Below are 14,623 nucleotides of genomic sequence, written 5' to 3' on the forward strand. Positions count from 1 at the left end.
TAATGGATGTTGATGTACTTTATGTTTATGTAATGGTAAAGTTTATTACTATTATATATGGATGTTGATGTAATTAAGTCAGTCAAATGGAGGTAAAACCAAGACAAATTACAGGAAAGATTCTTATAAAGACAATTGGATGTAAAGACAAATAAAAGTGGATGACAAAAGGCATCAAGCCATTTAATAATTACAAAAGATAAGCCACCAGTAGGGGTAATACAGTAATTTAGTTCAAAAGATTCGACAAGTACATCAAAAGTAAACAACTAGTAGGGGTAATACACATCACGCGGTGCGCGACGATGGAGAGTGGCTTGGGCTTAGCAGCCAACAATCATGGAGATGTTACGTGGGAGAGCGTCGCGTGGAGTGGATCGGTTTTGGCTGCCAGCGATCGTAAGCACATCACGCGGGAAAGCATCGCGTGGAATGGATCGGGCTTGGCTGCCGGCGATCGTAGATAAATCACACAGAAGAGCATCGCGTGGAATGGATCGGGCTTGGCTGCCGGCGATCGTAGATAAATCACACGGAAGAGCATTGTGTGGAATGGTTGGGGCATGTTGCTACACTGGAGTCGGGCTGAGAAGCCAGGCGACTCGAGGCAAGACTACTGAACCTCGCATGCGGAGCTTGCCGCTATAATGGAGTCGGGCTGAGAAGCCAGGCGACTCGAGGCGAGGGTTCTGAACCTCGCATGCGGAGCTTGCCGCTATAATGGAGTCGGGCTGAGAAGCCAGGCGACTCGAGGCGAGGGTACTGAACCTCGCATGCGGAGCGTGCCGCTATAATGGAGTCGGGCTGAGAAGCCAGGCGACTCGAGGCGAGGGTACTGAACCTCGCATGCGGAGCTTGCCGCTATAATGGAGTCGGGCTGAGAAGTCAGGCGACTCGAGGCGAGGGTACTGAACCTCGCATGCGGAGCGTGCCGCTATAATGGAGTCGGGCTGAGAAGCCAGGCGCCTCGAGGCGAGGGTACTGAACCTCGCATGCGGAGCGTGTCGCTATAATGGAGTCGGGCTGAGAAGCCAGGCGACTCGAGGTGAGGGTACCGAACCTCGCATGCGGAGCGTGCCGCTATAATGGAGTCGGGCTGAGAAGCCAGGCGACTCGAGGTGAGGGTACCGAACCTCGCATGCGGAGCGTGCCGCTATAATGGAGTCGGGCTGAGAAGCCAGGCGACTCGAGGCGAGGGTTCTGAACCTCGCATGCAGAGCTTGCCGCTATAATGGAGTCGGGCTGAGAAGCCAAGCGACTCGAGGCGAGGGTACTGAACCTCGCACGACTGGGCGTAGCACCCTACAATCTATGTGTCTAGCTCGTGTGACCAGTCTGAGTTAAAGCGGAATGGTACCTGATGCTTTGCTGCATCGCTAGTCGTACTAATAAATGATGCCTCACTGTCTTGGCTGTTTGTGGAGAGCTATGTGGCGGTGCTACTTATAGCTTGATAGTGTAGCTGCCGTCAAGTGGTGCGTAGCGAGACCGCCGTCAGGAACTGGTCAGCAGCGCCGCTGAGGCCCGGGGAGCGAGCTGCTAGCGATAGGTGAGCAGCGCGACCACCGAAAGCTGGGCAACGAGACTACCGAGGGTTGAACCACGAGGCTGTTCTTTCGATCTAGAATATTAATGTTACCCCGAGTGCACAACACTATTCCCCCCCTCTCTTTTACTTTACAGGAGGCGAGGACGGATGTATAGCCGCTGAAAGGCGAGATACATAGCTGTTGGAAAGAGCTGGGCGACCCAAGTACTAACAAGAACTAGGTTGGCGCGGCTCCCAAGAGCTGGGCAGCGCGACCGCCAGTCCAACAACGTAACTACTGATGGCTAGGCCTTGCAGCTGTTGAGCTGCGTCGCATCGCTACTGAGAGTCAGGCTGTGCAACCGCTGAGAGCCAGGCAGCGCAGCTGCTGAGGGCTAAGCAGCGAGACTAACGAGGGCCGGTCAACATGAGTGGCGAGAGCTGAGTGGCAAGGCTGCCTGAAGTTGGTCAACACAGTTGTTGATAGCCGAGCAACACCATTGTTGAGGGCTATTTTGAAATTCTTCACGAGTAGCAGTAGTAGTGTACCACTCTTCTCCCCCTCCTTTTTTTTTTTTTTTGAAAATGTTGAGCATATTCTGAAACGTTTTTTCTAAGCGGGGCTTGGGGCATGCTAGCGTTAAATTGTTGGTTATTGTCTTTGCAAAGAGTGACCCATTAAGATGAAGAACTGATGTAAGATAAGCCCATATTGCTAAAATAAATTCGGGAGCTCATTTGACTAATAGATAGTCCGATTTTTTTTTCTTTTGAAAATGTCGGGTGAGTCTGAGCCGCAACGCATGTTTTGAAAATGAATTTTGTTTAGCGGAATTGCGCAGACTTTATATTGTTGATCCTCATCTCACGGGATTAGCCAATTAAGTTGCTGAGCCAACCCAATATAAAAGGAGTCCAAATTAAATGTTGTAACCCATCTTTGAACTATAGCCCCAATAATATATTCACGAGCCCATTTGTTAATTTAAGCCCAATGGTCATTTCTTTCTTTTGCGTTGTGTGCATAATCAGATTACACAAAGGTGGCCCACGATGCTTTTATCATTTTGAATTAAAGGGTTAGCAGCTGCTCCTCACTGTCATGGTGAGAGATGCCAACAAGGGAAAGGAATGGATGACTAGAAATCTGGCAACTACCCGTGGTTATAGGGGATTTTGATGTAATAGACTTGTTGTGTAATTCTTGTTTATGTAATGGATGTTGATGTACTTTATGTTTATGTAATGGTAAAGTTTATTGCTATTATATATGGATGTTGATGTAATTAAGTCAGTCAAATGGAGGTAAAACCAAGACAAATTACAGGAAAGATTCTTATAAAGACAATTGGATGTAAAGACAAATAAAAGTGGATGACAAAAGGCATCAAGCCATTTAATAATTACAAAAGATAAGCCACCAGTAGGGGTAATACAGTAATTTAGTTCAAAAGATTCGACAAGTACATCAAAAGTAAACAACTAGTAGGGGTAATATAGTAATTAAGTTCAAAAGATTACCCCACACTACATCAAAATATATATCACATGTATTACCCCACTACATCAAAACCTAATTACTCTAAGGTCACAGGTTTGTCTTGGCTGCATCCAGTTCCATCCTTGACTTTAACATTTTTCTGAAGACCAATTTCTGTGATTCTTTCTGAAGACTTTCTCACCCTACCAGCATCATTCAAAGGAACCTTCTTCATAGGACCTCTCTTCACAGGACCCTTCTTCACAGGAGCCTTCTTCACATGAGCTTTCTTCACAAGAGTTCTCTTGACAGGAGCTGGAGTTGAATGACTTGGACCTGCTGTGCTTGAATCTGGAGTGGAATGAATTGGACTTGCTGTGCTTGGAGCTGGAGTTGGCTTACTTGGGCATATGGCTTTGTTGTGGCCAGTTTGGTGGCAAATGGTACATCTTAGAGGAATGCCTGCCCTTGACACAGTATGCCTTGTGTGCCCACTTAGCTCTCTTTCTGCCTGATCTCTTTTTCTTTTGACACATGGCCTGCCAGGTAACCTCCTCTTTAATGGAGGCAAAATAGTATGAAGTGCTTCAACATGTGGCCACTCAGAACTGTCATTGAGTGGATGGTTGTTATACTCATAACTACTATGGAAAGAGGCTTTAGTATGGGAGTTTGATACAAAAGCCTCCACATCTAGGTTCAATGATGAAATTGCTGATATGGCATGTACACATGGAATGCCTGTGAGTTGCCAGCTTCTGCATCCACATGCCCTCTGATTCAGATCAACAGCATACCTCTCATTTCCTTAGAACACTTCAAATTCTTTGTAGCCACTCACATAAGGTACCCAAAATCTGTCAATATACAAGAAGATAGTCAGTTACCATTATAAAACCAATGTATAAATAATGAAATAGTTACTAACCTTTGCAATTCTTTCAAATCCTCTATTTCCCTTCTGATACTTGGGCATATGTCCAAATCCCAACTCAAACCATTTTGCTTCTGCATCCATAACCTCTGCATTGCCCAACATCTTATGTCCTCCAACATTGTTATCAATGGTTTCCTTCTAGCATCAAGTACAGCAGAATTGAAACTTTCAGAAACTCCATTTTCTACTGCATCACAGTCCATACCCTCTCTAAAAAAAGCCTTTGACCAACACCTTGGATCCCTGTCTATGAGATAGTCATAAGCCCTACTTTCCAAGGACTTAATCTCATTCATTGCTGCTTCAAACTTTGGTACAGTTGTTGCATTCACAGCCCTCCAAAATGGTTTAAAGTATTGTTCTCCTTTAAATTTTTTGTGGAAATTAGCTAGAATGTGTCTAGCACATAATCTATGCTCCACATCAGGAAGTCTTTCCTTCACAGCTTCAAATAATCCCTGATTGAAACAATAAAATGATTAGTTAATTAAATGATCAAAACAGTTAAATTTAATTGAAAAAAATAGAATGATTACCTTATGGCCATCTGAGAGGATTGTAATGCCATGACCATTCCCCCCTCCAATGTCTTCCATCAGGTTGTCCAAAAACCATTTCCATGTCCTTTTGTTCTCAACATTGACTACTGCCCAAGCCAAGGGATAGATGTTATTATTAGCATCTCTACCCACTGCTGATAGGAGCTCCCCTCTACAAACACCCTTAAGAAAGCAACCATCAACCCCAATTACCTTTCTGTATCCATCTAACCACCCATCTACAACACCTTTAAAGCTAACATAAAACCTATCAAACACCACAGTATTATCAGGTTGTGGCTCCAAGAACACCTCAACATGTGAACCTGGATTAGCCCTTCTGATTTCAGCTGCATAATCCCACAGTTTGGCATAATGTTCTTTCAAACTTCCCTCAACTTCAGACAATGCTAACTTTTTTGCATTCCTACACCGCCCAACACTCACATTAATGTTGTATCTCTTAGATACTAGGGCTTTCATTTTCCTCAAACTTAGTTTAGGACTCTCCAAAACATCATTCACAAATTGTTTTCCTATCCACTTATATGTTACAATTGAACCAAGTTTGAATGCCCTAGAACACTTGTGCTCTGTTATAAGAGACTTAATCTGAAAAGTGTGTTCCTCTTTCATCCAGGAAGCATACAATCTAAAAGGGCATGTGGGATTCTTTCCTTTACAACACCTAACTAGCAACATAGTCTTGTCATTCTTTTCATACCACAAATCATAACCATTTGCTACAGCATAGCAACTAAGAGAGTATTTAAGTTCAGCAGTAGTAGAGTATTTCATACCTAATCGAGGCTTCATTTGATTCCATTCTTGAGTATGATCATGTCTTGGGAAGATAGGCCGTATTGCATTATGATCTTCTTCAACCAAGTCATCATTCTGTATTGAACAAAGTTTGTTGAGGAATGGATCATTGAAATTTCTTTTGAGAGATATAATTGTTGGATTAGGTGTCTAAGCCCATAACTATAATTGGTATGTACTTGAATTGATAGCAGCACAGTCCTTTTGGGTTGCCCTCAACCTAGCAACTGGACAAGGAAATTATGAAAGGAGAGATATTAATTTATAAGATTAATAAATTAATATATATAAATGATTTATTAATATGTTAATAGATTAATATATTAATTAGAAATCATTATGTTTAATTAATAATTAACCAGAAATTAATCAGAATTAATTTTGGGGTTAATAGAATTAATTATAAAGTGCAGGGACTAGTTTGCAATTAACTGATAGTTGAATGGAAGGATCTAGAACCCCCTTGGAAGGGGGTGGACGAAAACCCTAGGGGAAACCCTAGAGAATTCGTCCAAGGGGTCCAAGATAAGGCCCTTGGGTCTTGCTTAGGCCCTAAGCAAAGGATAATTAGGGTTTCCACTAAACCCTAATTCCCTCAACTATTTAAGGAGCCTCCTGGCTTACATTTGAGACTACTCATTCTTTGGAAGAATACCTTGGCCGAAATTGCATACTCCCTCCCCTCTCTCTTCTTCTACTTTCCTTCTTGCTAGTCATTGGGTGTGATTCCATTAGAGGCATTACACTTGTGGTGCTAAAGCTTCCAAGAAGATCAAGATCAAGATCAAGGGAATTATCAATTGTTTGCTATAACAATTGAAAGGTATGTAAACCCTAAACCCTAGTTTGTTAATTTCGAAATTAGCCTCTCTCCTCTAGGGTTCTTGTTTTGCAATTCAAAGTTGTATGTTCAATAGTTAAAACATAGATCCAAAGTAGGTTGCATGTGAACTTAGGAATTGTTTTCTAGTTTATTTGGTTTACCTAAAACCCATCAGTGGTATCAAAGCCATTGTTTGTTTTAAATTGAATTGCTACAAATTGTTGAATTGCAAATTAGGGTTTATAGCTATTAAACCCTAAAGGCCAGATTTTCGATTTCTAGGGTTTTGGATAAAAGGGTTTTCAAAACCCTAGCCTCCAAAGAACCCTAATCGAAATTTAGGGTTAGGGTTTTGAAAACCCTAGCCTCCTCCCTTGTGAATTTCGAAATTAACCTAGTAGTTTTAGGGTTTCTTGGTTTTTGGATAATTGTTACTTAATTAGATTAATTGGATAATTATCCTTACCCTAATTTTCGAAATTTAGAGGGATAAGGATTAGGATTAAATTAATTGATTAATTTAATTAGATAATCCTTATAAGATTTAATAATTTGATTAATAGTTAATTAAAAGATAAATATTAAATCTAGTTAATTGGTTTATTTAAATTTAAATTTAATTGCTTAAATTTCGAAATTTATGTAAACCATTGGAGTTTTAAAATGTTTTAAAACCCACCTTATATATGTATTATGATTAAAAGTTTAATATTATATATGTATAAGAATATGGTCAGTCGAATCGCTAGTATGCCTCATTCACGAAGCTAATCTATAAGGGGGGTATAAGGAAACTGCCTATAAAATGGTATTTGAATGGGTGTCCACTCTCACCCACCGCTTCCTTGATTAGTGGTGGGTCGTTAGCAGAACGGATTTGATAGGACAACTACTTCTCATTAAAAGTATAATGATATTAAAGAAAGTACTAGAACATTATTTTCAAAAATCCCAACTCTAGTTACTTTAGGAAAAATGTGAAAAGTATGCTAATCCATGAAAATGCACATTATGCTTTATTGGTCGTTAGTGGAGTGTGTGTGGTTAACCAGCATACTAAAAGGCACTAGTAAAGAGTAGTAATGGGTATCTCATAATTGTCATTTTGATGGAGCGTGTGTGGTTTACCAGCACATCAATAGTTAATGATAAAGACAATGAGGTTACCAAGCATATTTGCATGGTTATTCACGTCTTGTTTGTGATCCTCGGCATCCCAGTCACAAATAGAAGAGCATAATCTGAGATTAAAACATGCCATTGAATAGTTTCAATGTATCTCAAAAGAATTAGGAATTTCACTTCGTTTGTTTCGCCTAATGGTGGAATTGGTGAATCGTCATTCACCTACCTTTATGAAATTTGCACTTGGATCTCGGCATCCCATTTCTAAGTTGTGAATCTTCATAGTTGGATCCTAACCTTGATATTATATCTTTGGGTTATTCTATTAAGGTATCTTGAAATCTAACTAAAACTTTCTTTCTTTTCAGATGTCTACTCCTGGAAACACTTCTGCTTCGTCCTCCTCCAACCAAAACTTCTCTTTGCTCAATATCTGCTCCAAAGTCGTTATGGATGACTCAAACTATAACGATTGGATGCGCAACATCAAGATGGCTCTTCGTTTCGAGAACAAAGAATATGTTCTTGAAAAGGAGCTCAAAGAGCTTGATGAGAATGAAGCTACTCCTGAAGATCTTGCTGCCTACAAGAAACATTACGATGATGCTACCAAAGTGGCATGCATCATGGTGGAAACTATGACCCCAGAACTGCAGAGGTACTATGAGGACTACTGGCCTTTCGAGATGAACAAGGACCTTATGGAAAAGTACCATAAGCGAGCTCGTCAAGAAAATTCGAAGTAGTCAAGTCACTCATGGCTTGCAAGATGAAAGATGGGGAGTCGGTTGTGTCACATGTGCAAAGAATGCAACGCTACATAGAGCGTTTGGTCAAGCTCAATATTCACTTTGATGAGGAATTGGCCATTGACATGGTCTTGAACTCACTTCCTGAATGTTATGGTCAGTTTATTCTAACTTACCATTTGAACAATACTGAGCAGACCTTGGCCCAATTGCACAACTTGTTGCAGACAGCTGAGGCAGGGATGAAGGGTAAAAGTATACCCTCCACACCTGCAAGTGCCCCTGTGTTGGCTATTGGACAGGGAAAGGGGAAAAAGAGGAAAGGTCCTCCCAAGCAAAACTGGAAGAGCAAGGCTCAAGCCGGGTCATCTAGTAATGGCCCAAAGGCTAAGCCCAATGGTTCCACTCCCCATGTTTCTGATCCAAAAGAGGCAGTTTGCTTTTACTGCAACCAAAAGGGGCATTGGAAGAGATCTTGCCCACAATATCTGCAAGATATCAAGGATGGCAAAGTGAAGCCATCTTCGGCAGGTATTTACACTATTTCTGCTAATAACTCATTATCTTCTCGTTCATGGGTCCTTGATACTGGATGTGGTTTTCATATCTGTTCTGATTTGCAGGGGCTAAAGGAAAGTGAGGAGATAGAGCGAGGAAGGATAAACTTGATCATGGGAAACAGAAAGTCTTCACCAGTAACCAAGATCGGAGTTTATCAGCTTCTGCTTAGTAATGATGTTAGATTAGATTTAATAAATTGTTGCTACTCGTCTGAGATGACGAGAAACATTATTTCATTTCATGCATTGTTCAGACAAGGTTTTAGATATTCTTTTAATGATTTGAATGGTTCAATTTCTGTTTATAAGAATGATGTTTTTATGTTTGAAGCTTTGCCTTGTAATGGTGTGTATGAAACAGTGACTTGTGTTGATAGCTTAGGAAATAGTGTACTTAATATTGACTTGTCTAATAGTGTAGACAAGGCATGCTTGTGGCATTGTCGTCTTGGACACATTAACAAGAAACGCATAGGCCAACTCCAAAAGGATGGAGTGTTGGAATCATTTGACCTAAAATTAGATGATATGTGTGAATCTTGTCTTTTGGGAAAGATGACAAAATCACCATTCACAGGGTCTTGTGAAAGAGGTGAAGGTCTGTTGGATCTCATACACACAGATGTGTGTGGGCCCTTCAGATCAACTACAAGAGATGCTAATCGATTCTATGTGACTTTCACTGACGATTATAGCAGATATGGTTATATCTACTTGTTCAAACATAAGTCAGAAACCTTTGAAAAGTTCAAAGAGTTTAAGCATGAGGTCGAAAATCAATTGGGCAGAAAGATAAAGATACTTAGATCCGATAGAGGCGGGTAGTATCTTAGTATCGAGTTTAACGACTATCTGAAAGAATGTGGGATAGTCTCACAATTGACCCCTCCTAGGACACCACAGTTAAATGGTGTAGCTGAGAGGCGTAATCTAACCTTGTTAGACATGGTTCGTTCTATGATGAGTCATGCTTCGCTTCCTATTCATTTCTGGGGGTATGCCTTAGAGACAGCCGCCCACATCCTCAATCTTATCCCTACAAAGAAGGTTGCCAAAACACCTCACGAAATGTGGACAGGGAAAGTTCCCTCGTTAGCACATATTAAAGTCTGGGGTTGTGAAGCTTTCGTAAGACGGGAGACTCACGACAAGCTAGCAGCTAGAAGTGAGAAATGTGTTTTCATTGGTTACCCAAAGCAGTCTTTTGGATATTTGTTCTACAGACCTAGTGAAAACGTGGTCTTTGTAGCACGAAGAGGAGTCTTTCTTGAAAGAGAGCTCATATTCAAAGAAGACAGTGGGAGCACTATTGACCTTGAAGAAATTCAAGAGTCAGCCAATGAAGGAACCTTAGACCTTAGATGACACTAGCACTCAACCAGAGGAAACAGTTCCTGTTGAACCAATTGATAACTCATTACCTCTTAGAAGATCCACTAGGGTGAGTGTGCCACCTGAGTTGTATGGTTTTCATATTACTTCGGATGGTGACACATTCATCAGTGATATGACACTGGTAAACTTGGATGAACCAGTCACTTATAAGGAAGTAATGGCAGGCCCAGAGGCTTCCAAGTGGAAAGAGGCAATGGATAGCGAGATTAAGTCCATGTATGATAACCAAGTTTGGAATTTGGTTGATAGTGCACCAGGTCGTAAGACAGTTGGGTGCAAATGGATCTTCAAGAAAAAGACAGACATGGATGGGAATGTGCACACATTCAAAGCTCGACTGGTTGTGTTAGATGCATATTCATGCATTCATTTTGTAGTTTTAGTTCATAAAAGTGCATTGCATTTAGGTTTAAACTCATGCATTTTGCATATTTTTCGGGATTTTTCATGATGCAATTCCATTCACACACTTTTATGATATTTCAGGGACTTTTGAAGGTTGGATCTTGATGGAGGAAGTTAAAAAGAGTTGGAAACGAAGTTTCAGAAGTTTTGGAGCATTGAAGAGAGAGAGAATGAAGAAATGAAGATTTGAGCCTTTCAGACATTTACACGGCCGTGTAAATGATGGCTTATAATTTACACGGGCCGTGTAAACGCATATGCAAGAGCGTTCTTCTTTTCTTGTTTACACGGTCGTGTAAATGGCACCCTATAATTTACACGGGCCGTGTAAACGTCTCGACAGTTTTTAAAGTAGTTTTACTCTCATTTAAGGGGGACAATCAGTTTTGTTGGAGGTTAGGTCGGATTTTGGACAGGGAGAAGGAGATTTTCAGAGCTTTTGGAAGTAGATTAACACTTGGAAACACTTTAATTTCCTTTTTGTAAGTCAATTTGAAGTTTGAACTTGTTTGATTTGTAGTTTAACCTAGTCATGTGTGGTTGATTTCATTATCATTTCCGAATCTGAATTCTTAAGTATGTGTTGTTAGGTTGTAATTTGAACTTAATTTGTGTTTAACATCTAGTAATCTTTGATTTGATCTTAATCATGTGTTTGGTTAGTTCTCTTTTTCACTTGATCAATGAACTAGGGTTCTTATCAATCTAGTTAATCAAATTATGAAATTCGTATATGTTTTATGATTTGATGTTAGTAACACACACTTACTTGGTTGTAATTAGATCAAAATTAGTGCAATCAAAAATTAAATGTTTATATTCCCAAGCTTAAGAGGAATGTTAAACATTGTTGGTAATTAGTGCAAAAACTTAATGTCATTTAATGATTTGATGCAAGAACTTATTTGAATTGAATCAATTAAATGAAGTTTTATTTGAAGAGCTTGTTTTGAATAAAATACTTTTGCCAATTTGGATATTAGAGTTTATTAATATCTAACTTACCAACCTAGATTGAACATGAGTTATAATCATATTACATCTTTCAACATAATACATGTATAAGAGTCAGAATCGGAAATGTACTTCTTTTACTGCGTTTTGTTATCAATCTTTTCTTATTTATGAAGTTTAATTCAAGTTCAAACACAATCCCCCATTTTAATATTATTTGTATTATGTGTGAGAATATGGCAAGATAAGAAGTCCTGTATTCCTGTGGACCGACCCTGCTTACTCTATACTATCTTTAGTATAAGAAATAGCAGTGACTTGAGCTTTATTAATATTATTTTATCCCATTATTTGTTGGGTTTGACACGCCTAACAAATTGGCGCCGTTGTCGGGGATACGGTAGTACTAATTGTTTATGCCAAGATCTTTTCGCACAGGTACACCTTTACCAGTTGATTTGGAGATAGAGAAATCTGCAAAACAAAGAAGGAAGCAAGCTAAACTTTTAAAGAAACAACAATTCGGAGCTTCTTTATCAAATCCATCAACCACATCTTCACCAACATCCAAAAGTACCACCCCACCATCTTCACCTACTCCTACCATGGCAGACAACCATGGAGGAAACCCACCTCCAAACCCACCACCTGAACAAACCTTTAGACAGTGGGCTACTCAAGATGTCACCCAACAACCTTTGTGCATAAATTACCCTGCAGCAATCAACTTTGAACTCAAGTCCGGACTCATCCATTTGTTACCCTCATTCCGTGGTCTTGAGAATGAAGACCCACATAAATTCCTTAAGGAATTTCATGTTGTTTGTGTGGGTATGAAGCCACATGAAGTCACAGAAGATCAAATCAAGTTAAGGGCATTCCCCTTTGCTTTACAAGATTCAGCCAAGGAGTGGTTATATGACTTACCACCGGGGTCAGTCACAACATGGAATGAACTTGCAAGGATGTTTCTGGATAAATATTTTCCAGAAATGAGAGCTTCAGCTTTACGCAGAGAGATAATTGGTATCAAGCAACAAAAGAGAGAAGCCTTGCATACTTATTGGGAACGGTTCAAGAAATTGTGCTCAAGATGTCCACAACATGGGATTACAGAATATCAGTTGTTACAGTATTTTTGTGAAGGAATGTCATCTTAGGATAGGAGATTACTCAATGCATCAAGTGGTGGATCTATAGCTGATAAGACTCCAACAGAAATCAGAGTTCTTATCAAGAACATGGCAGAAGAGTCCAAGCATACAACACAAGAAGAAGAATGGTACAGTGATGCACCAAGAGGAGTAAAAGAAATTTCTACCCCAAAAATTGAGAGTCAACTTTCTGAGTTGACTAAAGTAGTGATGATGCTTGCTAAGGATAAGGGTGTGCAACCACCAGTAGTTAGACCTTGTGGTATTTGTACACAAGTTGGACATCCCACTGATATGTGCCCAATGTTACAAGAAGATGTAGAGCCAGTTCAAGCTATGGGATTTTCAAGTCAACAACAAGGAAACTTCCAGCCAAGAAGCAATCCAAATTGGCATCAACCTAATGCCAATTTTCAGCCAAGACCACCACCTTTTCAACCAAGACCCCCATTTCAAAATCAAATGCATCACCAATAAAGTTATCAACCACATTTCCAGCCAACTCAACCTCCTCATCAATCTCAATTCCAACCTCAAAACATGCATCAAGGAAGTAGTTCAAGCGGATCGGGAATGTCTTTGGAAGACATTGTTAAGAGTTTAGCCACAAGTACTCAAACATTTCAAAATGAGACCAAGGCGAGCATCAAGACTTTGGAGCAACAAATGACTCAACTCGCCACTTCTGTGAGTAAATTGGAGTCACAAGGCAAACTACCCGCGCAAACCGAGAAGAATCCAAAACATAGTGCATGTGCCATCACTTTGAGAAATGGCAAAGAATATGAAGGTCCTAAGATGATTGAAGAAGAAGAAGAGATGGAGCTAGAGAAAGAAGAAGAAAAGTCAAAAACACCTTCAAAGCAAGTTCCTATTGAAGCAAAAGTCACTCCTCCTCCATTTCCCTCAAGATTAAGCAAGTCAAAGCATGAAAGGGAAGACAATGAAATCATGGAGATGTTTAGAAAAGTTGAGGTAAATATTCCTCTTATTGATGCCATCAAACAAGTCCCTAGGTATGCTAAATTCCTTAAGGAATTATGTACATCCAAGAAAAAGTTGAAAGGGAATGAAACTGTTAAAGTAGGAGAAAATGTGTCTGCAGTGTTACAGAAAAGACTACCTAAAAAATGTAAGGATCCGGGTGTTTTCACGGTTCCTTGCAAATTAGGTAATCTTCATGTTCCACGGGCTATGCTAGACCTTGGAGCTTCTATCAATGTTTTGCCATATTCCATTTTTAAAACTTTAAATATTGGCACATTGAAGAAAACCGGGGTAATCATTCAATTGGCTGATAGATCTTTAGTACATCCCAAAGGTGTGCTAGAAGATGTGTTAGTTCAAGTGAATGAATTAGTGTTTCCAGCAGATTTTTATGTCCTTGACATGGATGATGATGACTCACCAAATTTGAGTTCAATTCTCCTAGGAAGACCCTTTTTGAAAACAGCCAGGACTAAAATTGATGTTTATGATGGTACATTATCCATGGAATTTGATGGGGAGGTGATAAATTTCAATATTTATGATGCTATGAGATATCCAAGTGATATTTCATCTTTGAATTTTGTGGATGTCATTGAACCATTGACAGAGGAGTGTTTTGATTTGTCTAATCTTGATGTGTTAGCTCTCATTTTAGACAGGAATCTTCAAAAGGAAAGAGTGGAAAAACTTGCTAATCAATTTACAATTGATAAAGAGATTATGGAGGTTGTGTCCTGCATGTATGAGAAGAAGAAAATGAGGTTTGATGTTCCAAAGCTGAAAATACCAATGTCTAATGAGAAACTTGTTCCTTCTATTGTGCAGGCACCGGAATTGGAGCTCAAAACTTTACCCTAGCATCTCAAGTACGCATATCTTGGAGACAAAGAAACTTTGCCAGTGATCATCTCCACCAAGTTGTCAACAAAAGAAGAGGAAGAGCTTGTCACCACTTTGAAAGAGTATAAGGAAGCCATTGGGTGGACTATACCCGACATCAAAGGGCTAAGTCCTTCGCTTTGCATGCACAAAATCCTTATGGAAGAAGATTACAAGCCTTCCCGAGAAGCTCAAAGGCGTTTGAATCCTCCAATGATGGAGGTTGTGAAAAAGGAGATTTTGAAGTTGTTGAATGCAGGGATGATCTACCCTATATCAGATA

At 40.0% G+C, this 14,623-nt stretch overlaps 2 protein-coding genes across 2 annotated transcripts; one reads left to right on the forward strand and one right to left on the reverse strand.

Moving 5' to 3' along the window:
- Positions 1 to 3,105: 3,105 nt before the first annotated feature.
- Positions 3,106 to 11,924, reverse strand: LOC145113526 (uncharacterized). Its single transcript, XM_079049598.1, has 5 exons — positions 11,754 to 11,924; positions 4,482 to 5,381; positions 3,937 to 4,403; positions 3,859 to 3,865; positions 3,106 to 3,783 (listed from the first exon to the last, which is right to left on the reverse strand). Exons 1-5 carry the CDS (start codon positions 11,922 to 11,924, stop codon positions 3,106 to 3,108), a joined length of 2,223 nt encoding a protein of 740 aa, XP_078905724.1.
- A 1,498-nt stretch (positions 11,925 to 13,422) lies between these two features.
- Positions 13,423 to 14,319, forward strand: LOC145113527 (uncharacterized). The gene has a single exon (XM_079049599.1). It carries the CDS (start codon positions 13,423 to 13,425, stop codon positions 14,317 to 14,319), a length of 897 nt encoding a protein of 298 aa, XP_078905725.1.
- Positions 14,320 to 14,623: the final 304 nt, after the last annotated feature.

Source organism: Lactuca virosa, chromosome 5 (assembly GCF_052849685.1).
Source record: "Lactuca virosa cultivar CGN04683 chromosome 5, Lactuca_virosa_CGN04683_v6, whole genome shotgun sequence".
NCBI classification, from domain to species: Eukaryota; Viridiplantae; Streptophyta; class Magnoliopsida; order Asterales; family Asteraceae; genus Lactuca; species Lactuca virosa.